This window comes from Rhopalosiphum maidis, chromosome 1, assembly GCF_003676215.2.
Source record: "Rhopalosiphum maidis isolate BTI-1 chromosome 1, ASM367621v3, whole genome shotgun sequence".
NCBI lineage: Eukaryota > Metazoa > Arthropoda > Insecta > Hemiptera > Aphididae > Rhopalosiphum > Rhopalosiphum maidis.
This window is the reverse complement of record NC_040877.1, coordinates 73102599-73130382: the sequence shown is the minus strand read 5'-3', so window position 1 is coordinate 73130382 and position 27784 is coordinate 73102599. Positions and strand designations below refer to the sequence as shown.

Genomic DNA, 27784 nt, shown 5'->3' with positions numbered 1-27784 from the left:
GGCTCGCGTACACCCCTGTTATATACTATATTCAATCTATGGTAGTAGGTACAATTATGATTACCCATCTAGTTTTATTTTATTTGCAATACATTATAACCTACTATAATATACCTAGCTAATAAGTACTTAGCCAAGCAATACATTATTCGTGTCTTATAATTGGTAATTACTAATTTGTACCTATATTATTTAACTTCCTTGTTACTACTTATAGTCTATAACTATCTAGTAATTCTTTAAGTTATAAACCACAAGTCTTAATTATGTTTGTTGTTTGGACCCTATACACTTTTTCCATATTATTGTGAGTATTTACTTTCATGATGTGCAAAATATAAAGGTATTAGTTAAGTACAATATGATAGACAAATATTTGATTTTCAAAAAAACTATTTGTATTTTGTGTTGAACATTTATCATTATGTATTTATAAAAAACTTACTAATGAATACTTCCAAAGTTATTACTATATTCGATTACCATTTTACTAACATGTTTAGTAATTAGTAAGTGGCAAAACCAGCACAATCATATATAATCTACCTAACCTCTTTTTACTTCCTATAACCGTAGAATATAATATAATCAATTTATACTTTATCGTTTTATAGAGTAGGTATTTGATATAATCGAATATATTAGTGTATGTTGTTTGTATACTTGATTCTTGACTATTTAAGTATCTAGAGATTCTAAAACCTGCTTACCTACTCAATCATCATCATTATTATAATTTGTAAATTTATACTGTTGTAATTGTATTACATTTACATGTATTACTTATATACAATTATTATTAAAAAATTTCGATATAACCAATTATTATTTGGCTGCAGATATACATGTAATAATACTGAATGTGTCGAGAAAATTAGAAAACTTCTTTTGACGTATTGTCACTTGTCAGTCGATATATCTAATGTAAGAGCTGATTTGGTTGACAAATGACTACCTAGGTATCTTCTATTTTATTATATTTTTGGGGGTATGTATCACTGGATGTGAGGTGAATTGCTTTTGCATATTTTCTTCTCAGTTCAAACTATATTATGTCTATGTGCTGCATCTAGATATGAATTTTATTATACATGTTTGGCACCTAATATTCTAATATTACCTATATTATTAATTATATTCCATACAATACTTTTTTTTGGTTTTTGAAATAATCGTTTTTAGGTAAATAATATTAATTATATATATGTATCACGTATCACGTATCTTGTATATGTAATATGTGTATTAAAAAAATAATTAAGTAAAATATTACCCTTTTTATTATGTTTTAGGGTATATAGTATTTTTTTTGAATATTTAAAAAAGTAAATACTATAGTAAAAACCAATTAATGTTAATGTTTAAATGGGTTTACATTTTATTTTTATAATAAATATATTTTATTATTTTTAATTTAAATACATTTAAGCTTTTAAATACTTTAAAGTGCCAAAAGTATATTTTTATTCACCAATCTATAATTTTTTTTTATTAGTAATTCAATTAAGCAAATTTTTATGTTATTATATTAAAATACATTTTAGATAGAATTCCTTGAAAATCTATGGTAATTTAAATATTAATTTAAATCAAACTATGGTGAGAATAATGGCAGTTGTTTAAAATAACGTATATATTTTATTTGTTTTTATCATTCAATTATTCACAACATTCTGGGAATAGTGTGGAAATAATAATGCTGGACCAGTGTATTTGTTATGATGTGTTTGGGTCAGTAAAATGCAACACAGTGGAAACTGGAAAGGGCAGTCGGAAGCGATTTGAAAAATGAATACCGCCATTTTTCAACGGGCTGTATTATAGCAGCGAACGTCAAATATAGCGCTGAGAAAAAGTCATTGAGTCGGATTTGTGAGCGGGTCATTTTGCTCGGCCCTCGAAGGGCACGCATAAAATATTATATTGCAAGTTTTTATTTCACAAACGGACCCGTGAAAGTATTGTGTTAAGTTGAAAAGCTTCTCTTCGTGTCCAACCACTAGAATATTGAACGCATGTATACTATATAGTATAATATTATATATACACCCATAAAAGTATAAAACGATATGCGTTCGTTGTTGTGTTGATATGCGGACGTGTATGGTGGCAAACAGAAATACGTAGTGTATTATAGTGTGTTACGGCGGTCTAAGAAGGGAAATAATAATATTTTCTTCAGAATTATGTGGGAAAAACAAACCTTATTGCTGCACGGTAGGGGAATGATTCTAAATTTAAATACACAATTTTGGCAAGCTGCGTCGGACGGTGGGAACACCATTTGTTTAGGGACCCAGACAGATGGACCATTTTATTTCTGGATCGACGACGACCGGCCATTTCGCTATAGCCACACGCGCACTCTTTATAACCACAATAAATATTATCATATTATTGTAGCAGCTAGTTACCGTCACGAAAATCTCGGCGTACCGCAAGGAATAATAAAATTAACATGTTTGCGCACACCGATTTTTAACAATATATCAATGTTATAATATTATTATGTAGAAACAATTTATCACGTAGGTGAATATTAGATTTTTGGTTTTTGGTTAACGGGAATCACACGTTGATCTCGTGAACATGTTGATGGATGTTGATTTTGACGATGATACGCCAAATCGATGCACCACACTCGTCTACTATGCATGGAAGATATTCACGTGTTTGTTTCTGCACGTGTTACTTGTCACTATGGTCGTGCTGTATTGTTTGCTCGGAGCCTTTGCTTTTGAACGTCTAGAATCGGCAAACGAAATTGAAGTAAGTTTTGTTAAAAACAATTGTAATAATAATAATATTGTAACTAGTACTTATTTTCAAGTGATAAGTGTATATTATATAATTATTATGAGTTTATGATTAGGACGTATTGAACGAAGAAGAAAGGTATTTATTGTTATTATATTCGTTTATTAGTTTTAAAATAAATATTACATGAATTCTTTAAAAAGTACAAAACATATATATTATAATAATATATAATGACATAGTTTGTATTTGAATTAAAACTTCACTTCTCGTATTTGCCGATCAATTTATAAGACAAAAAGTACCTTTAAAGTAATGTTTAGCTTACGTATAGATATAATTTACTGTATAGTGATTAAACATTATATAGATATAATAATATCAAGGACAATAATACAAATTAAAATTCTTTTTTTTTATGTACCTACCGCTTAGGTAGTTTATTTTAATAATACATAGTGAATTGATGTGCTTCTGTATATATAGGTAAGGTACTACGAGAATATCTATTTATGTTTAAATATTAATAATTTAATGTATCCAACTTCACTCATTCAACATACTTATCTGACATTGAGAATTATATTAGCTGTGATAATATTATAAAATTGTACAATAATACACATGTTGATGTTTATATTCTGGCATAGGCGTCCACAGACTTAAATTGCTGGTAGAGTCTGGAACAATTAGTGTCCTAATACATAAAGAATGCCCGTACATTTTTTCCAATACTTTTTTTTTTATGGTAAATTAAAAACTGAATATTTATAAGTACATATAGTACCTAAATTAAAATTAAATTAAATTTACATACAACATTAATAATATGTTGTATCTGTATGTGTCAACGTGTTTTTGAATTTAAAAATTAAATTAAAAATTTTTTTTATTCAAATGAAATAAATATTAATCAAATTATGTAAAAAATAAGAGCTCATTATTTAAAATTTAAAAAAAGAGATTTGTTTAATATTTAAATATTTAATATACACATTGCATTATATTGTAATACGTAATATGTGTACATTATATTTATTATTGTTTTAGTATATAATAATTATAATAAAATAAAGATTATAAATTAACTCTTCTATTTTCTAGAGCTTCGAACTCGTCAATTATATTGTCAATATCAACACTAAATGTTAGTTCTAGTTCAATAAACATTAATAATACATCATTCAGTAGGTGTTGGCGCATTGTACTCCTCAATTTATTTTTTACTATGGTCAATTTTGAAAATATTCGTTTGCAGGCACAACTATTGTAAATGGTTAGGTTACGCTAAATAATCTTAGTATGGTATGATTATTAAGTCTATAATATTGTTTAAAACATATTTTTTTCTAGGAAATGAAATTTAATTGTAAGTTGTCTTTAAAAAAGATAAAACTTATACAACGAATAATAAATAACAATAAAAGAAAATATTTATATTTTTCCAAAATTCAAATTATGTAAAAATAAAAGCATTAATACCTTTCGAGATAATGATAAATGAATGTTAAACTGCTAAAAAAAAATAGCTTGTATTCAAGTAGATGACTACAAAATATTTCTATTGTATCATTAAAACATTTATATTGATGCCAAAAAAGTAAATATAATTAGACCACAAATATTTTATTTCATTTTTTTTATCGTCATACTAAATATTTTTTAGATTCTGAGCAGAGCGATAAATTTATAGATTTTATCATAATGTAATTTTTTTTTGTAAATAAGAACACGATAAGTTTTTGATAAAACTCTTCGATCTTAAAAATAGTTGTGATTTTGGATAATAAATTAGATCTAGTTTGTGCTTTGAAGAAGTTAAATTTAAAAATTTCAAGTAATTACTTATTTCTATAGTTGTAAAAACAAACAAAAGTCAAGAAAAACGGGAATTTGTACGCAAATCCAATTTTCGACAAAATGGATTTTGTTTTTTTTTTATATAACTCAAAAATGAATAACCGTAGATACTTGAAACCTTCATAAAATGTTTTAATTATTGTTTTTTTATTTATGATAATTTTATAATATTTTGAATATTTTTCAACTATCTATAGAGAAATTATGAGAAATTTTTTTTTAGTTTATATTTGTGGTGTAGAAATGGTTGAAAATGTTATATAAAGCTCTTCATAAGATATTATAACTCAGTTAAAAAAATATCGAAAATCTATACTTTCAATATTTTGTTAAAAGAGTTTAATTTTAAAAATGTTGATAAAATTCATAAAAATTGATAACATATTAGTAAATAATTATTATTTTATATTTACCTAAGATTTAAAAATGTAATACAAGGTGATGCTTTACTAGTTTTTCATATTTATACATATAGTAGACCCTATTCACTCATCAACACCCAGACCGAACCGCCGGGTCTAGAGACTTGAAATTTTGTACAGAGGTTCCTTAAGTAATGTAGGAGCGCATCACTAAGAAAGGATTTTTTTCAAAATTTGACCTTTAAAAGAGTAAAAGGGTAAAAGAGGTTTTTTATACAGCTATAATATATGTCTATTTTTTCCAGGCACAACGTATCTATACATGAAAGAAAATAAGTCACCCGTAAAATAATTATTTCTCATTGAACAATTTTTGATATTTTATTGTATTTCAAAATCAAAAAAAATAATATAATAGATATTTGACATTTTCACTAAATATTTATATCATCATTTTTATTATACAATAAAAATGTTTAATAATTTTTCAGTTATTTGTAGACATGATTAGTTTTAAATTTTTATTTTAGTTTTTTTTCGATACAAATTGATAAAAATTATTCACTGTGTCAAATTTCTTGTAAATTTAATAAAAGATCCTATAAACGTTATTCTTATATAATCTGCATAAAATAATAAAAATACATAAGCATAGTATTATTATTATCTTATTTTTATATGCATTTGAACTTCAGGGACTGAAACCGTATCGAAGAGAACCAGTTTTGGTTAGTTTCCTTTTTGTATTTAAGTTTATTTATGTTTTAATTCATATAGAAACTATAAAATATAAAGAATATATAAAGACAATTATTTTTTATAGACATTTTAAGTTCCAACTTAGACGAAATAGCTAATTTAAATAATAAATTACAATATTTCAATTATTTTGTGGTTATTTAAAACCATTACTCGTAGGAACTTACAATCGTTTATGTTTTATAATATTATTATGAATTTTATTACACTCAATAATGTTTTTGATTTATTTTAAAATATTATTTATACGTTTATTTTTACCGTTTTACGGTATTTACTGAAATATGTAATTACATTTTGTGTTAAGTAGATATAATATGGTATAAATAAATATTATAAATGAAATATTTTCGAGAAAATAATATCAACTTATTATAATACTGAAAGTAAAATAAATTACTTAAATTGTTTAATAGCTACATCAAAAAGAAATATCACATGATGATATAGGCTGATGGATTGTTTCTGTTCAGAATCGTTTTTCGTATACACTATACAATATATATATATCATGGAATACAAATTTAACACAAATATTATAATATAGTGACCTACTCGAAACCTAAGCAAAGCGGACTTTCTTACTTACCTTTTTTTATAATAAAATTATTCCTAAAGACAGTTGTATATACAAATACAGCAATAAGTATTACACAAATTATGTACTCACTATCCCCAAACTTTTTTAGAGTTACTAAAAGCTTACAACACAATAGTCATAGTACACTGCAGTGTGTATTTTTTCCAAATCTATTCAAAACTATTTTGATTATATCTTCAATATTATTATAATAATATGTACCACAAAATGTTCATTTTTAGAATAGTGGGTTTTTGAATAGTAACTTCGTTATTGTTACAATGGTAACATACATAAAATTCAATATATTATTCGAATGAGGTTTTTACATGATGAAGTTAGGAATAATATTATTATTCATGGAGTAACATTTTTACGATTTAGGATTTCATTTTTAGAAATAACCAAAATATTATTCACTGTCATTGAAATCCAGCATTCATTTTATTTCATTTTTAAAAATATTGAGAACTTAAAACATATTTTCATCATTAATTTTTAATTTTTAAGGTTAATAAGTATATATTTTATTAGTTGTTAAATTTTATGAACAATTAAAAATGAATGGTTTTTATTTTTATTGATTTGTTATACTTAATTACTATGTATTATAGAAAAAATATATGCATAATAAAATAAAGTATGAAAAGTAAAAATAAAAGTCGACTATTATTGTCATAAACTCATAACTTTGGCGTCAATAATACCATAAATATGTTCAACAGTTACATTTTTACATTTTTAAATGTAAATAATTCCTATTTTAAACTCACAAACTTTTAAATTTTGTAACGATCATTATTAAAGTTGTCACTTTTGTATTCATCGATTTGGCTATAAAAATTTAATTAATTTTGTTATTATTAGAAATAAAAGTAAAATATGTGTAATAATCAAAATGATTTTTAAATTTTAAAATTAAACCCTTTCATTACCTACCTGTTTATAGTTTTAATGATTTGTTTATCAAATTAAACCAAAGATTAGTTTTTTTACAATTAAATGAAACAAATTATATACCGTTTTTAAATTTTTTGTAATTAAATGGCGTAATAAAAATAAATGTAATTTACTAATATAATTGTCAGATAATACGTATATAATATATATACATTTATTTACTTTTTTATTATTTTAAACACGATAATTAAAGACCATTAAATAATAATAGATAATAATAAAAGTAGAAATTTTTAATTAACATTTATATTAGGGATTATATAATTTTAAAGCAAAAGATCGATAGTTATTGCCGTTATTGGAATTTACTGTTTTATTATCTGATTAGTTAAATGTAAATGCAAAAAAAGTTTAAAGTACAAGAAGTTTCAATGTGATATTCATCCGAATGAAGAGTATGAAATTAAATAACGACACTTTGTTAAACAAACGTTTTATGATGCGGTGATATAATACCTATTGCTACCGTTACGTATTTATTTAAAGAGACGATAAAGTAACAATTTTTTTTATTAAATCCTGCCAAAATACCAAGTACAAAACGAAATTAGTTTAAAAAAAAATTATAGTAATATGTAATACATATAGTTATAAGTTATCTAAAAACAATAAAATCATATTGATATAATCTATTATTATAATTTATAATAATAGTAAAATTGTTAACTATTGTTGTATTAAGAAAGTTTGATGCATTTATAATGTAATAGGGTGCTCGTGTTATAGTTTCATTGTAAATCACTTATTAACGACTTATATTGGGTAATTACATACAATTACATACAATTTTACAAATAAATGTATAATTAAACCATAAAAAAGAAGTGGTTAAATAACCTATGAAAATGAATTATTATTAATGGAACATTGAAAAAATATAAAATTTATACCTGAAGTAACCGTAATAACTTCTTTTATTTGATACAAAATAAAACCCACAATAATTATTAATTGCCTGTAATGTCGAATAAACTAGGTATTAGATACTATACGAAATATTAACGTTTAGTTTACAGTTTACATAAAATATTTTTATTACTGAATGACAGTGCATTGTTGTTATTAATCACATAGGCACATCAGCAGATGTAGTTAGGCGTGTTATAATAGGTAGTAAATTGATAGGGCGTAATTTTGAATTATTGTTGTTCAAACTGCAAAAAGTGCCATAAAACCATTCATATTATATCGAATTATATAATTATGTATTTTATTTTAAAGGTGAAAAATAGTATTCGTGTAATGAGGATGAATGTAACTACGGATCTTTGGAAATACACCAAAAATTCATTGGTGCTCCAACAAGATAATTTTACAACAAATGTTACAGCCCGATTGCAGAAATTTGAAGACGATTTAATATATGCAATTAAACGTAAAGGCTGGGATGGCGAAGAAGACACTAAAATACAACAATGGACCTTCACTGGGGCTTTATTTTACTCAATAATTGTTATTACAACTATAGGTGAGTACTCACGAATGCAATTATTTAAATTTATTTTTAAGTATTATCATATTATAATATATGCATACACTATATAAATATGTAATATAATACGATTTACGAGTATTGTATTCCTGTATAATATATATTTATAAAGGAATTTATTACTATGAATATAATAATATCCTAAACGTTAATCATTTAATTTACGTATATTTTTGATAATCCTAAGATATGTCTGCCTATAGTTTTAAAATTATTTTTAATTTTGATGTTGGTGCATAGATTTTTAGTTATTTACTAAATCATCTGCTTATATATAAGCAGATTAATGATTTAAGAAAAGTGTTCACTTGTTTTGTTTTAAAAATGTATGTAAGAACAATTATGTATATGAATACACACAAATATACCAGAAGTTATAATAATATAAATTATTATACAATTTTAACTAAAATGTGGGCCATTAAAATTTATAGTAATTAAATAAATATTTGTTTGGACAAGTTAATTTAATTTATTCTTGATATATTTCTATGCGTTAATTGGTAATTAATTTTCTGTTAAATGCTTGACAAATTTACATAAGTTAAATAGATAACATATTGTGTCTTATACATAATTAGCATTAAACAAACATCAAACTAATTTCATATATATTTAAGTCATTGTGATGAATTTAAACTGTAACATAGATTATATATATAAATAAATATCTTGCATTGTTTTATATTTAACTTGGAGTTAGTTTCAATTTTAAGTTTTAGCATACACATTGCTTTATTCTATCGACTATTATTATGATCATATTTGATATCTATCGTTATGTCATATTATACAATATGCCAAATAAGTAATTAGAAAAATCGGAACTTAAGTACTTTATTATAATGGTTATACAAAGTAGAAAATATCTAACTTAGGTAATTAAACGTAGCATTAAATTAGTAAAATAATATCTAAGTTCACACCTTTATTCGATCGATTTTTTTACTTAAGAAATTAATATAATTTATGTATCAAATGCAATGAGGTATGTACACAAAAAGTGAAGGATGATATGAAATTATTTTTTTATTATGCTATGAAAAATATTTTAATGAACAAAGTACACATTTTTGTGTTATAGATCGTGATAAATGAAAGTGTGTCAACATATTAAATCAAACTTTAAATTAATTTCTTTAATGTTACTTATGAGTTATGACAACTTTTAAAATTGTGAAAGTAAGATAAAAACAACACAACCATCAGCTGTTGATCTTGTGAACTCTTAGAATGGATTATTATTTAAGCCATAAATACAGTAACTTCTTAAAAATTAATTTCTGATTTAATTTATTTCACTTGTATACATTTTACTTAGATTGTTATAAATATATTAATATTTAAATGCATTATAAAGCAATCTTTTTGTATCTCTGAAGATATTATTTTTTTAATTAATTTGATCTAGATATACAAAAAAAAAAAGACTAAGTATGTATTATGATACTTAAAAAAAAAATTAATTTTAGAAACACTCATTTGTCACTAAAATAATAACAAAATAGTAGTGAAAATTTTGTTAAGATATTTTGAACAATTAATTTTACTTAAAAAATACTTAAATTTATTCAAAGTTATTTATAATATTCTAAATTATAAATATTAGTATTTCTTCAAATATAAAAATTAAATAATAATAAATTAATTTATACATTATATTTTATTAGGTAACTAGTAACTTAATCAGTTTATCCAATTTTACTGTAAATATATTGTTAATTTTTACTTTAATTATCTACAAAATAAATGAGCTTTATTGTACTCGTATTCTTTAAAATTACTCATTTGAGTCACATATTGTTTTTTGATCTTTTAAAATGCCAATTATGTTTTTTGTATCGACAAATTTAACTTTAAATTCATAGCAAATGAAATACAAATTGTGATAATCATATTAAATAATATATTTTATTTGCATATTTTTGAAAATGTTGCAAATAAATTATAATAAATAATTGTTTGATCTTAAATATATTAACTGTCTATTTGAAAAAAAATGGTGTGTCATAACTCATTATTATTTATTTAAATTGATTCATTCCAATCTTTATAATATTTTAGTGTAAAATGGTGTTTTTCGTAATAATATTATAAGTACCTATATTTATTTACACATTTAATATTTTTACAGCATCACATATGAATTATTTGTCTATAATTTATTGTGTAAATATTTCATTAAAATTATTTAGCATAAGTACAGATATTTTAAAATTTTATGTTTATACAATACTCTTCCTATTTTATAAATTTTATAATTTTATAGTTTCACAACTCTAATCATTACATATAATATTACATGACAAAATATTCCACTAAAATAATAATTTGTAACTATAGTTATATAGCTTGAAATATCAATAGCGTATACATTTTATTTGGACATTTTTTTTTAAAATTTTTTTTTTAAATTTGAAAATTTTCTTTTCTCGCTTTTCTTACATGATCATTTCATTTAATGATACATTTTTTGTTCCTTTAATTTTAATTTTAATTTTTAAATTCAATTATGATTTTAGTTTTTGAATGATTTGGTTTTATATCTTTTATATTTTACGTGTAAAATTACGTGATGTTATCAGTAACACATTATAGAACTTATTTAATAAAACATAGTTTTGTATATCTATAATAATTGAGAAACATACTCGCGTAATGTGTTTTATTATCGTTTTAACGAAGAATATTTAGTTTACTTTTATATTTGATCTAAATAAACACCCAACATAGATTTTTTTTTTAATTAAATAAATCGAAATTTATTTTAGCAACTGTTTTAGAATTTTGCATTGAATTAAACTTACTTGTAGATAAATTGAGACTTATGAGTTGTTATATTGGTTGTTTTAAAACTAATTTGAATATATATATATGTTTAAATTTAAAATAATTCCCGTCAACAGTTACTGTGGTCATTGTATTGAATTCATATATTTTATTTGGATAAATATAGATATCATATAAATGGATAAACGGTTATCAAGTTTAATTATATATTAAAGGTTAAGATATATTGAATTTGGTTGATTAGATTGGTTGCAATGATAGATTTGATATTGTGTGAGATTGAGTAATTCAGTTTAAATTTAGGAAAGTTTAGAATTTTTTTGTTTTGGTGTATTTGCAGCATATGTTTAATGTTGATGTGAACTACGCAGGAGGTGCATATATATTTTTTAAATTTTATCTCATTTTTAATTAAACTGGGTAGTATAAATTAAAAATATTAATAAATAAATATATTGATAATTAATTACTTATTTTTAAGTTATAAATGTAAACGATTTTCTCTTAATTTAAGACAATACAAATTCTAATGTCTTTATTATGTTTTTAATCAGATAATTTTAGTTAAATGTAAAACGATAAATTAATTTTAACATTCAATTATTTTTACTAAACATTTTAATTTGACTGATTCTTTATATATTTATTTAAATTTTGTATTTATATACATTTTTTATACATATATATTATGATCTAGTTCGAAAACATAATGAAACTATGTATTCTATAGTGTATTATTAGTATACACGTACATATATATTATTATTATTTTGTATATGCATTTTATATGAAGTATAGTGTACTAATTAGGTTTTATTCTATAACCAAGTATGGAACTATGGAATGTGTCTATATAATTGTTGTATATATAAAAAATATACTAGTTTACTAATATATTTTATAGATATAACTAATTTTATAATTAATTTCATCAAATAAAGTCAATTTAAAATATTGATTAACTGTAACTTGAAAATATAAGAGTAAATCACTTTAAGTTTAATATTATATACCTAATGATAAAAAATTATTGAAATTTTGTACTACTCAATTTCGACAAAAACTAAATTATTAATTTTAAAATGATACAAATAGCATTGTGAATACCTCATTAAATTAATCCTAAACTAATTAAGATTTATTTAAAAATGTATTCACTGAAACATATAATTATTTCTATTCTTATCTAGGAGCATTCAGTTTAATTAATTAAAGTAACTTTGTAACTGGGCTTATAATAATAATATTTTAAAGCTAGGTATATCTCCTAAGGTCAAGATAATGACGTTATATCGTAAGGTCAATATTGTTACCTATTAATATTGTTATACCTATTATAAAATAAATGATAAATATTTGGCATCTATAATTTAATAAAAACATTTACTTGAATCGTCTCCTAGGTATATCAGATAGTTTAGTAGTTTAACGTTTTTTACTCGAATATTGTCTCCAGTACACACGCTATATTAATATAAAACAGTTTTTCAAAACTAACTTATTTCTGGTTCAACTATTTTTACAAACTTCAAAAATACTCGTAGTAATTACATCTGTAATGTATTTTTAATGGACCCCTAAATTCTAATACAAAAAGTGATGCTTGATAAATTGAATAAATAATAAACAAAAAATTATAAATACAATTTCATGAATTTGTAATTACGTAATTTTACACTAAATTTATATTTCTTATAATATTTTTATAAAACTAACTTAATAAGTAGAAACATATTTATTAATTTAATAATTGTATGGTATAAAAATATTTTTTTAATATGGTATAATATGATTCGGGAAGCAATTTAAGTAAAGAAAAAAAAATTGTGCCATTAATTCCGCTAGTACAGGTAGTTTTTAAAATACATTTTTATACACATGACGCAGGCCACTTATGATGAAAAATAAAACATAGGTTTGAATTATTGAAAATATTTAGTGTAGAAGGTAAACAAAAAAAAGATATAGTAGAATACATATTATTTCATAGTTATCACAACATCAAATGTATTTATAACTGTTTAAAAAATAATGTATTGATAATACACAAAATAAATAAATCAGGTACCAATCATATAAATTATGACCAAATTTAAAATTTCGCATTTAAAAAATGGGCTTATTCAATTTGTTGACTCATAAAAAACGAATATTTATATAATGCTATTAATGGTTATAAAAAATAAAATAGTTAATTGGACATAATTTTAGATCTGCATTTTATATTTGGTTATAAAATATAAATAATATATTATACGTCATAATATTATTACACGTTTAGTTTGAAACTATATTATTTAAATATAATAATTATTATTCAAGTACATAGTTATTAATCGTATTATTATCAAAATAAAAATAAAAATAATTATGCAAGCCAATATATTTGTTCAAAATGTTGAATAACTTTCGGTTTAAAAGCTATAAAATATTATTTCGCATAATGTGAATGTTTAAAAGGAATTTATTTAATAATATAAATATTTGCCGATTTATATTTTTGAAGGATAACCTGATATATCACTAAGTTTTCTTTTCAGTTCATTTGAAAAAAATAAATGTTAGTAATTTAATTATAGTAAAAAATTATATTATCATTTATCAATATAGTGTTTATGTTAATTTAAAAATGATTTATGTAGTAATAATTTGTAATATTTATTTGGAAAATGTATATTTAATCCATCATACTTTTCTTAATCAACTGCAATGGTTATTTTTTTGATATGTATGAAAAATAGTAGCTCAATTTGAGTCATATAACTTTAAATTTGTGAAATATATAGAATTATTATTGTGGCTCTTTGTGGTAAAATCAATACTAAAAAAGGAAATATTTGGCGGAAACTTAGATTTAGGAGGTAATTTGAGTGCATTAAATATATTTATGTTAGTACTAAAGTAGATACTTAGCAATTATAAAAGTATTTAATATGTCGTTTAAATATACGAGTTAACTCTTTTTTTTTCTATTCAAAAACGATAATTGTTTTCATGGGACGGATTTGTATAAATTTGTAATGCATTTATAAACTATTATTAATTAACATGCTTATTTAAATATTATAATTTAATAAACAATGCAGTGAATTCCTACATAATGCACAATACTGTTTAAATGTGTTTTTAAAGCAACTAAATTACTCATATAAATAAAATAACTAAATACTATATATTTCTATAAGCAGAAAATAAACATTACAGACTAGTATAGTAGACACGATATGAATAATATTGTGGTAAATTTTTTCCACGACACGATCATTTTTAACATTTTGTATAGCCTTCAAAATATTATTTTCAGACTAATTTTTATGCATTAATTCCACTTATAATAATTGCATAATATTTATTTATGTGTAAATTAAGAAATTGGGTCAGTCACTATGGGCTTGTAACAGTAGATATAAGATGTTCGAAAACTATGTTCTAATAATTAAAATTTCAAACGATGTAACGCAACTTATAAAAAATTAATTTTGGTTAGAGATTTTATGTTGTTATGTTGTAGAAATAAGCAGTACTGGGTTAACGAATATACTGCCTGGGGGCAGATTTTAAAATTCCGCACTCTACAACCCTTGTACTCATCATAAAAAATTAAATTATATTAAAAATAAAAGCGTTAAAATTATCATGATATTTGTATAAAAAAAAATATGTAAGACATAGAATAAAAGTTATTGCCTATGTAAAATAATGCTGATTCACACTTTATATAGAATAAACGACAAATAAAAAATGTATGAAATAAAATCGTAGTCTCGAATATTATAAATTAGGTTTTTTACATCTAGTTTTTAAAAGCTTAGTATAAAATAAAATGTATGAATCATGATTTGATATTTTTCATTATTAAATAATACAATATATAAATAATATAATATATATTATTTTTTATTTTTGCGTGTTCTAATTTATATAATTTTATTATTTTGTTTTAATTATAAATGTATTTTTATTTTACGCTAGTTTTTATTTTTTGTAGAAATTTTGAATTGTAGGTGTTTTAGAAATATTTAGTTCGTTTTTATTATTTTTTCTTTAGCTCTTTTACGAAACTCGGCACCACTTAACTTTATGCGTTATCCACACATATTGGTTGTAATGAAAACGCTAAAAAAATATATTAAGACCATTTAATTTTTAATCAATCGGATTAGATGAGAACACGAGATGATAGTGTAATAAAAACAATTGATTGGTAGTGTACAAATAAATAATTTGAAAATATTAATATAATATTTATAATAGTCTCATAATTATAATACAACCATACAGAGAATACAACAAACATGTCAGCGTGTGTATTGTTGTAAACGTATTGTAAGTAAAGTGCAAATTAATTACTATTTATATACAATTAAGCAATAATGTAAAGAAAAAATAATGCTTCTATTCAAACAATTTTAAAATAAGCTAATAAAAAATTATACATTTTTAATTTTTCGAGCAGCAGTTGTTATTAAATATTTATAATTTATTAACCATTGAAAACAGAAAAATTATTTTGTATGTTGTTCTTGAATGTATCTTAGGTTTATATTTTACAGAATTTATTTTATAGTTTAAAATTTGGTAAAAATATATAGAAAAAATGTTTTCCATTCAATAACATTTGTGACAATAAATGTATTCTATATGTATTTCACTAATGTATTATTGGTTGCGTTTGTAATATTATGTACCTGTTATATTGCATATTATCATATTTGGGTACATGAATTATGACATGATTAATGAAAAATTATTACTTATTTGTTGAAGGCTTTAGCATAATGATAATTTATTTATTCAATAAAATAAAATATAAATAAATAACTAGTAATACAAAATCTAGATGTCTAGAATACAGTTTCACAATATGTTGTTAGTATAAGAAAAATTATTATAGTTACTTATATAGGTAAAGTAAAAAAAAAAAAAATATAATAAATAAATTGTGGTAAGTTATCCTTATGTATTAGTTAGCTTTATAAATAAATACATAGTTATTAATTACATAGTAATTTATATCATGTTTTGGTTTTAAAAAATAATTCATACTTATTAGATTTTTTTATAAATTAAAAAAGTATTTATAAATTTTAAGACGTAGCTATGTACGAATATAATATATAGTTATATATAATATAAGATGTAAAATAGTTTTTGTATTATCCTGTATCTGCAAGCATACTCTTTTATCACCTTCCTACTATAAATAACTGATATTTTACAATATTTGTTTTACAATGAAATATACATCAAGTATTAATTAGCACTTATAAAATTATAATACAATTTATCAAATAAGAAAAAAATATATAATAATAATTACATTTGTTTATAATAATATTATTTAATATACCTACAATTGTCTTGGAATAATAAAAGGATTGTTTCCATACTCGTTTGGTCTTCTGTTAAATAATGGTTCATTAGGAAAACTGTTACCAACTAGTTCTTGTCGATCAATATATTCCTGAAAATTGTAGTTGTAATTAAAAACAAATTTAAGTTGCAATAAACTAAAATATTTCATTGGACATTTTTTTTACAATATATTGTTTTTAAAATATTAAAATCTTTAAAAAATAGGGTTATATTTTTACCTTTTGTCGAGTATTTAAAATTATATTAATTCGTTTAATAAAATCAATTATATAGATATTATAAACAAATATTTTAATAAACTTAAGTACTAGTTATAGTTTATGGATTTTCTTAAATACTATCCCAGGTTATTATTTTTCGAAGTCTTGAATATAATATTCATAATGTTTATACCTTAGTATTTAAATATTGAACTACAGTGAATCATAATTTCTTTTTACATTATATAATTTGGAGTCTTAGGTGTTTTGTTTTAAAATAAAATTGGAGTATGTGATCGAATAAACTATATTCTTGATATATCTTGATATTAAACGATCGACTTAATAACTTCAAATTATTATACCTTTCATTAGGTTTGATTGTTAGTACCACCGATGATTTAAAAATATACAGTAAATAAATCTTTGTATAATATAGTAATTATTGATAGTATAAATTTGTTTTATATATTCAATATTGTATAGTTATTAAATTATAATTATTTTGGCTATAAGCAAATTTATGTTAATTAATTTTTTTTTAATGGTTTGTATTATGCAATAGCCTTAAACTAATATTAATATGTATATATCATGCACTTACAGTTTGTGGTTCTTACATTTTTGTTGGAAACTTGTCCATATATACCAGGTTTCAAACCAGGTCTGTGACTTCCACTTGGGCCAACTAACACGGAAGGTATGGGTTCGCTACGATCTCCTCCATATTTGTCCACTTCTTGGCTTCCTGAATTTGCGCCATCAAAATCGTTGTAACAACAGTATTGTTTTCCTTCATCACAGCTTCCCTAAAATATATAAAATATATAAATCAATTAATATGTTTTTACTAAATATCTGCAGATAACTAATAAATAATCATGATTATTTATTTTTCTTGTTTTAATTATAACTTAAAACATTTTTCTTTTTTAATGAAAACTCGTATTAACATTGTTTTGCAAGTTATTAGTCTATAAGAAAAACATATAACAATTTGTTCGTATATATTTAAAAGATGACAAAAGGATGAGTTTTCTCTAATCCGATTAATAGTATGATGAGCTGCGTGTGTGTAGCCACCGCAAACTGTTTGTCCGCCACAAAAACGCATGTCACATAATAAAATCGTTCAAATCCGGAATCTCACAGAACAAAGAAAATGTTTGGATAATCACAATTATATTATGATGTTTGGCGTTCTCATCCCACATATTATCATATATACTATATAAATCTTATTAACATGGTTTGTTGTAAAAACACATTTTTAACGAGATAATATTTTATTAAGATAAGAAGACTTATTTTGTCTGGCAATCCTTTAATTCGGATGTTGAATATAAAATATTAAATGGCAGTGGAACCAGAAAACATAATAAAATGATTACTTTCAAAAGGATGAATGGTAAATATTAAACAGTGAATGTATTTATTATAGAAGTCTTTTTTTTTTTTTTAATTTTAAAGCGTATTATTTCAATTAAACTTTAATTTTAATCACGCAATGAGGTAAATGTATTAGGGATAAGTGATAAAAGAGAACGGAGTTTGCTATGGGATTACTGTTGGGTTATATACTGTTCATTAAAAACCGAGTAGGTATTATGTAATTAAAAACAGTAATATTTCGAATTTTAATTATACGGTAATAAATATAAATTACTAAATGCTCGTCGTTTTTCTTTTATATATATATATATATTTAATACTGGCTCATGTTATTTTATACATTTTACTGAAATCGGAAAATTAAAGAGTATAATATAGCAAAGTTAGTTTGGTTGTAACATTGTTTTATTAAAAATTGATAATAATTTTAGTATTATGAAAAAATCAAAATACGCCCTGATAAAATCTATTTACTAATTATCTCAATATTGTTTATTTGATTAGCTAATTGAACATTTTTTTGTTAAAACTAGTGAAAAGTAAAAATCGAATTAACCTCCATCAAAACACATTTTGTTCTGTATTTTTTTTTTAATTTATTCAAACATTTTATTATCAATATATGTTATGGATTTTTCCACTTACTAAATTTAACTTATTATAGTTACAATGTTTTGGAATAAATATTACAATTTCAATCATTTGTGATTTTTAAACCTAAATGCTCTGCATACACAGGTTAAATTACAATTATTGGTTTTAGTTTTATCAAGATAAAGAACGATATTTCTCATATGCTAGACAATTATCTTAGTTGGTATACCTTTAATTCAATATAGATACTTTATCAACTATAATTTAATTTGATACTTTAGAATCAATTAAATTAAATTAAATACTTAAGTGTTATCTATCTAGACAATTCGGTAGCAATAAATAAATTTTAAAAGTGCCCGGTGCCAGCTGAGTATATATTAGTTTTTATTCACGCGTAAATCTCGACAATAGTGTATAATACAATAATATATTGTACTTACAAACTTGATCCCAGGAGATTTGCAATTGAAAGAGAATGAGCATTTGCACTTTTCGAAATTTGTGGGATCACCATTTTTGTGGACTGCTGGTCGTTGCCACGAGGGCACTGGTCCAGTGAGTATACCGACAGCAGACCCGGCTGGTTCAGTAGCTACGGGTACGGGTTTCCTGGACGGCGCGTGCACGGAATCGATGATCACAGTCGGCCGCTGCGGTCGCGAAGATCCTTGGAAGTTTGACAAAGGTCTTTGCGGTAGGGTATTTGGCGGCGGTGGTCTGTCGAAGGGCCTGCTGTTAAAGGTCTCAGATATATGGATTGGTTGCTGGATCAAAGGTTCCCTATCCGGTACATAATCCTCGTTGACTTCATAACGCCCATTTCGAATGGAGTCATCTCTGTACATATATTTTAACCATTTGGATTAATGTTTATTTTACGTGTGAGACGTGTTAGTCTTAAGCTTAAATTTAGTATCTCACTGCAGTCGTTTCAGAATATCACCGCTATCCATCCATCATATTATATTTAATTATTACTTATGCAATTATTTTATTGACATCAGAATTATTGATGTAAAACCATCATTAATAATATTTTTAGTGAATACTACAATAATTCACGACAATGATTTTCACGTTAGAACAATTTTGACGTAATCTTATACAATATATTAGTAGCTGTATTGAAATATCTTTTATCAAAATATTGATAGTCCTATTTTATTTGTATTTAAAAAATCACTTTAAATACTAAAATCATTTTTTTTTATTAATGACTAAATAGAAATATTGTAAGTCCTTTTATGTTTTAACTAGTTGATACAGTATAATATCATATTTATAACTTATAATTCTTTAGATCATATATTTTGGTATATTCTGCAAGTGGTATAATGATGCTAAAATTAATTAAATGATTAGAGATAATGTAATAATTATTATCAATTTTGAATTGATATATTAAAAAAATATGTAATAATAAAATATACAATAATTTTTACAATGAATTTTAAATGAATATAAAATAGTAGATATCCGATTTTGCATTTAAATACTTTTTACAAATATTTATTTATATTTGTTTTCAAATACATCTCAGTTACATTTTAAAAAAGTTTTATGTTTAGTGTATCCTGTATCTTTATTTAAAATTTAAATACCAATAAAAATTAAAAGTATAATATTCTATTATAACTTTTCATTATTGTTCTGAATATTATCTTTCAGACAATAATATGATTATCTTTGTAATCTGTTTTTATGTTTAATGAAATGTACGAAAAGGTAAATGTATTATCTTTATTCTGATATCGATGTTTAAACTCGTTTTTATGTGTATTTATTATTACATTTTTTTTTTCAAAGGAAAAGTCTTATTGCTTACCTGTAATGTTTGGTATCCAGCCTTGGGTTGTTGGCGGGTTGGAATAATGGACTGGGCTTTTGGTTGGGCTGATTGCGCAATAACGGTTTAGCTATTCGAATCACCTCGTCGGACGAAGACCCGATTCTCGAGTCAGCCTTTGATTGCTCGTTTGACCTGCCCCATACCCATTTATCGTCGTCGGCTAAAGTGACGCCGGTTGATGCCACAAACACTAATAATACCGCGAAAAGCGGCCTGTTATAAATTTCTAAAAAAAAAACGTAATTATTTATACAATTTTACGATTCAATGCATCTAATACTTATAGTTTATATTGTACACTACGTTTTATGTTCAGAACTAAATATTTTATCGAATTATTTTTTAATTGCATTTTACCTTAATTAAGACTGTTTGGTACCTATTTGAAGTCAATGATTAATATAAGTATATATCGTGTATAATAATAATCTAAAAATATGTTATTAGTATATTATTTAGTCGGTAGTTTGTTTTTTAGCATAGATTTTAATCCAGAGTTTAAATTGTTTCGTGATAATATTAGATTAGAAGACTCGTAACATTCTGGAGTTATTTAAACACTCAGGATGTACATACCTATGATTTTTGTTCGGTGAATCATTAGTAAATTGCAAACTTATAGTTTTAATTAATAATGATTAAAGGGATATTCATATACATTACATAATATTTCAACTGTTTACATTCATTTGATAAAAAAAATCAATATCATTATACATAGGCTAATTCACCAAATATATACATCACTATTTTTACTTCAATAATGCAATTATTCAAAATCTGGTTCTTAAAATTTTTAAACATAACTAAAGATTATATTTCTTATTTTTTAGATTTTTCGTATTATTTTAGGAGTTTGTCGTGGAGAAATAAACTGCTGTTTTTTTAAATGACAAACACCTTTTTCTAACGATCAGTTTTTGAGTTATTTAATTGTATAAACTATTAATAATAGAACCATGATAATTGGTTTGGAATATAATATGAGAGTTACAATGATTTAAAAATGTTAGCAATTAATGTTAATCTATCGACATTTATAACTTTTAATGCTATATATATATGCAATATTAATAATAAATATATATGCATACATTTTTATGTTTATAAAACCATTTTTAAGGACATTATTCGTTTAACAATCTTAGTAACTAAGAAACCTCGTAAGAATTTCGATTCAGGCACATCAACATTTTTAATAAAACGATTCATTGATTATTAATAATTATTAATTAGTCTACAAAAAGGAGAAAGTTCTTATTTAAAACCAGAAATTTGTTTCATCACTTGACACTTCTTAAGTAGTATGACGAATCAAAATAATTCAAAAACATAGTATTTAAGTATAAAAAAAAATTAAAAAATTGAAATTGAAATTAATTAATTTATAAGAGAAAAATGTGAGTGAGTATGCTTGGTGAATTACCTAGTATACCTATTAATTGCTATTAATTGTTTATTTTTGTTTTAAAATTTATTCAGTATGAAAATGAATATTTTTTGTAATGTACTCATCGATTTGTTACATTCCTAAGTGAAATAATAAAAATAAAAATAATAACTAGGTACTTTTTTTGAAAGTATATTAACTTTAGTTATTGTACCTTAACCCAAAATATTATGTATTCTTAAATATAAAAAAATATTGTTTTGTATTTTATTTTATAATTTAATTATTTCTTTTTTATCTCTGATCTGGACGTATTAAATATATTGCACAATATCATTAAAAACAATGTGTGACTGACATTTATAATGAAAAAAAAGATTCAATAAAGTTTATTTGTTTTTATTTTTACCTTCATTGTTTTGTCGTATAATGTATACATTACTATTTAACGAGTTGTTATCGTTCTTTGATAATTTTCTTTCAATTACAGCCAAATTAATTTTTACTTCAAACATTTTAATTGCTATCGTTTAAAATTCAAATAAATTTTCTCTTTAGCAAAACGTTGTTGAATTTATACTTATACGTACTCGTATAACTTATAACTTGATAAATAATCATTGAAGTCCATAAATTTAACTAAGTCGTCTAGTATAAAGATATATCACTGATTACAAAAACTGACAAAATTGTTTGTAGTATCTCATAGAATCTTTTGCAGGTATGGTATTAATACAATAATAGTATTTTTGTGTTAAAATATCATAACATTAGTGTTACGCAAGATTACAGGCTTCGAATGTTTCACAATAGTTGATGATACCTACCATTGTAACAAATGGCCTAATTTTATTTGTTGACGGGGGTTAGGTTTGCAATTGAAGTTAAATATGTGTTATTATTCAGAAAAAAATTCGATTTGAAAATAATTTTAATAAAATATACTAAAATGGAATGAAAAAATACTGAATTTAATTAAATGCTTTTGTTAGAGATTTTAAATGTTGATTATATAATATAATTGAATGCTGCTATAGTCGTATATTCGTATGCACCTATTAAAATTCGTTATGATTATTGTGTGCTAGAATTATTTTTTCATTTATTCGTTTAATAAAAATTACATTCTGTTAAACATAAACAATACGTTACATTGACGAGCAAAAATTATATGCATAACAACACGGAAGTGACGAAGGGGAAACTATTCAGTAACAGAACCTCAAAATTTGTTAATGCTTATTAAGTTTTTATTAAAATATACCTTTGAATTAGTTTATTTTGTTTTGACAATATATATTTTGTGGTAATGCGAGGGAAGACATATTGTTAGTTTTAAGCGGAAGCTTTTATAATGATTTTTGTAAGCTCAGTGTCTGTTGGTAATTTTAGATTGCCAAGGAGCCCAACAAAATGTTACATTATCACCTCAAATTTTATAAACTTAATGATAAATTGTTTCTAGGGATAAAATGTGTTGATTAAATAATTAAAGTCGAAAAATGTATTGTAGATTCAAATATTATTGTTTAAAATATACGCATTACATATTTTTTTTTATGATGAAGCACCTTCATTGAGGTGCCTTTTTTATCGATATTTCAATATTTTATTTATTATTTATTTTATTAATTAAGCTTATTGTTCAGCTTTGTAACAGATGGCTAATAAAGAATTATCTTTAAAAAATAAATGTTATTCTTACAGGCATTTAATATATAAATGCCTACTCAATTTTTAAATTATATTAATTAACCATATATTATAACAATTTAATTAAAATGAATTCATATTAAATATTTTATTTATATAAGATCTATATTTATTAATTAAGTATTAATTTAAAAACGTATTAAATAATATATTCTTTTCAAATTTACTTTTTAATTTTCGTTCATAGCTTATTATATAATTGAAAATTATAAAATATATTAACAAAATAGTCTATCATAAAATATTAACATTTATAGTGTCTTGTGAAACTCGTAATTTTATTGCTTATATTAACAAGAGAAATATTACCTTAAGTCAAACTATTGGGTTTCTATACTGTATGTTTCGAAATATGTATAAATATTAAATGTAAGTAATTCCATTTTATTACTTGTCATTTCTTCGAGCCTATTTTTGAAGGAAAACTACTCATCAACATTATAATGATCGCAATATCCACAGTTAGTGTTTTCTCGTATAATGTTATGATCGTCTGTTTATTTTTATTAAAATTCGTTCATCTATGATTTTATTGGTACACAACGATGTTTCATTATTAATTTATATTAGTACCTGTATATATTTTATTAGTTTTATTGATTGAAAACTAATAATTTACTACCACATAAAATCAAATTTAATTTACAATTTATGCACATTAAATTTTGTTTTTCCTGCTATTTTAATTAAGTATAGTTTTTTTTGACTGCATGAAACGAATTAATTTGAATAATTTGTGTATGGAATAAAAATTATCCTGACAATTTTTTTCTCAATGGTAATCTGCATTAGATGACTTGACTTGTCAAAGATCATTAAATTGCGATTGGGAAAAATAATATAATATTTTAAATTATATATTATTTATTGTTGCACTTTATATAGTTTAGTAAAAATCGAATCAATTTCATTCAACTACAGTTCAAATTCATCCGAATCGTATAATTTATGGTTAAGCTCAACATATTTATCATATTCGGACATTCGCTATTGTTATTGTGATGGCCAATGAGTTTTCTCACGTTTGCCTTGACACCGAATTGCCACGATATTATTACACTGCCCATTAGGATTACCGGTATCGTTGATTTCATATGTCCATTTCACCCATCAGATCGCGAGTCAGTAATTCTTAACGCTCCCACGCGGCCAAAATGTAACGCATATATTTTGTTTTGATACACGCAAGGTCGCGAGACCTTGTCAATTCGATCTGTTGTCCTCGTTGGTAAAAATACGTATGTATGTGATATCCACCGTTTAAGACAACCGGCGATCGTCATATTATTATGTCAGCGATATTTAATATACAGAGTTTCATTAAATTCAGCAATATAAATTATTTAACTCGGTACATGGATATATCCTAATATGTAGTGGCTGACAAATGTTGATTGTTTAAAAATTAAATATAATAATATGATGTACCTATGCTTTATTTTAGAACGAATGATACAATAACAGACTACACAGAATAGCTACTTAGTCCGTATAGTTTTGGTATAAATGATAATATCAAACAATGATTTAGTAAATAATATTTTAAGCGTAAGCTCCTTTTTAAGTTTTGAACGTAACATGTTATGAACAAAGCATTCACCAGTGTGTTTGTGTGTATCAATTGTTTTTAAATAATAATCTTTTATAGTTATTATTATCTTGTAGTTATATAATACAAGATAAGATTTGGTAAGCTTAATTTTAATTTATTATTACTTATTAGAAGGATTTATTTTTTTAACCATATTTCTGGGATTTAGTCTAAAATTACTTTTGTTACGTGAAAATTATAACTATTTGTATAATTATTTTAACATTCTTTTTATATAACCTATTCATGTGTAATAACAAATAATAGTAATTATTTAACTATGAAATACAATGAAAATAAAGATTTTATAATAGATCATTTAAGGGTTATAATATAATTCAAAAGTGTATTCATTATAATAAAATAAAAACATTGTTCACGGAAATATATTTTATTTTATTTTTTTTCTAACAAGAAATAAAAAATATAACATAAAAAATTAACTATCAAAGTATAAGGGTTAATCATAACATGGAACCGACCTTTCCGGGTATGGTAATAAAGTACAATTTTATCATAATTATTTTTTTGCTATATTTAACAACATTATTAAGGGTAATGGTGGCAAAATGGTAATTACTGAACTAAAGAACATATTATACAAACATAATCCTACATATAATAAACAGTCATTAAATATATAAATGCTTTGTTCATATAGTATGTAATGACGTTTTTAGTGTTTGCAAAAAATAAAACATTAAAAAAAGATGCCAATCAATTTCTTATTTTCTATGATTTACTATATTATACATTTCATCGGTCGGGTTTCAATAAAAATATACTTACAGTTTATTATCGTTTATTTTGATGTTTATTGTAATATTTTGTTTAATAATTTTAGTGTTTTTAATTTAATATTTTTAAATATTTTATTATAATATCCTGAACTTTAAAGAGTTATTAATATGTTTTTAATGTTCCTAGGTACTTAAAATTTCAAATGACTATTAAATTGATATAGTAGAATTAATATTCAATGTTGTATATAATTCAAGGAAAAAGTAAGACTTTTGAAATGTCCCATGTAAATGTTTAGGTAAATAAATACATTTTATTTGTTTTTCGATTAAGTATTTGAATTGTATTTTTTGTTTTTATGAATATTAGAAACTGAGAGGTTAGGTATTATAATATTATTTCATGTCTACTTCATGCTAATTTCAGATGAGTATAATGAATTTGTATTAATGATAATAAGATGGTGCTTACCATAAGAACTTGTAGGAAACACCATTAACAAATTCTTAATTCAACTTGAATAAATTTTCATAAAATATTATATTATATGGTTATTATTATAGGGTTAGGCGTTAGTATTGTGTCTCTGTATAATTATTGACTATTTAATTAAAAAACGTAAAATAGAATGCAGGCAAATAAGTATGAAAGGAGTTATAGCTTATTTATGATTTACTAGAGAGAGAGTTAAAGGTAGTATATTTTTTCAATTTATAGATAATATTCTAAATAATAGTATATATAGTATTTTTACTGCCGCCATTCCTACATTTATATCTGGATTTAATAGAAATACTAAGTTTTAATCCCGAATACACGTTACAATCTACACGTATTTTTGGAAAATATTCAATGTAGTAATTACATAGATATCCACTGTAATATTATTACAGCTATTGAAATAATTTTCCTGCTTGTTACTGACATTAAAACTTAATTTTTATCAACCACATAGATAACCTATAATGACGTAGTCAGAGCGTGTCTTAAATTGATAGTTTTTCGCCCCGAAACTTTAGAAAACTTTTCACACATACAGAACCGATGAAATGAAACAAATGTGAGTCAAATTGTAAAAGTCATACCAATATAATATAATATTTTTGAAAGATAGAGAACATTTTTACTTATGACGTTACTATTTGTAGTTACTCACTCGTCATTTGTTTATTGTCGTCTTCGGTGTGGCAGTCCGTCCAATGAGCGATATCGGTATACACAGTTTGACTTACATAAGATTAGTGAGCTCAGTTGGATGCGGATATTTTAGACGTTGACGGCATCGTGGAAAAGAGAGCGTTTAAATGTTATCTTGTCGAATAGAAGGGGGCGACTATATAACCGGCAAAAAAATCACGTGGGAATGTTGCTATTG

General features: G+C 23.4%; 2 protein-coding genes across 5 annotated transcripts in view; one reads left to right on the top strand and one right to left on the bottom strand.

Moving 5' to 3' along the window:
* Positions 1-2335: 2335 nt before the first annotated feature.
* LOC113555315 overlaps positions 2336-27784 on the top strand; it is a 54702-nt gene continuing 29253 nt past the window's right edge. For all 3 annotated transcript variants that reach the window (XM_026959742.1, XM_026959741.1, XM_026959740.1), the window contains exons 1-2: positions 2336-2769; positions 8500-8746. In XM_026959742.1, coding sequence (XP_026815543.1) covers positions 2590-2769; positions 8500-8746 — 427 coding nt within the window. In that variant the 5' untranslated portion in view covers positions 2336-2589. The remainder of the gene's footprint in view (positions 2770-8499; positions 8747-27784) is intronic.
* On the bottom strand, positions 16330-27723 carry LOC113555351. 2 transcript variants are annotated; one of them, XM_026959743.1, is made up of 5 exons: positions 27566-27723; positions 20951-21200; positions 19566-19962; positions 17757-17945; positions 16330-17024 (listed from the first exon to the last, which is right to left on the bottom strand). In XM_026959743.1, exons 1-5 carry the CDS (start codon positions 27570-27572, stop codon positions 16911-16913), a joined length of 957 nt encoding a protein of 318 aa, XP_026815544.1. In that variant the 5' UTR covers positions 27573-27723; the 3' UTR covers positions 16330-16910. The 2 variants fall into 2 exon arrangements, with proteins under 2 accessions (XP_026815544.1, XP_026815545.1); XM_026959744.1 differs by having other exon boundaries at positions 16895-17024; positions 17741-17945.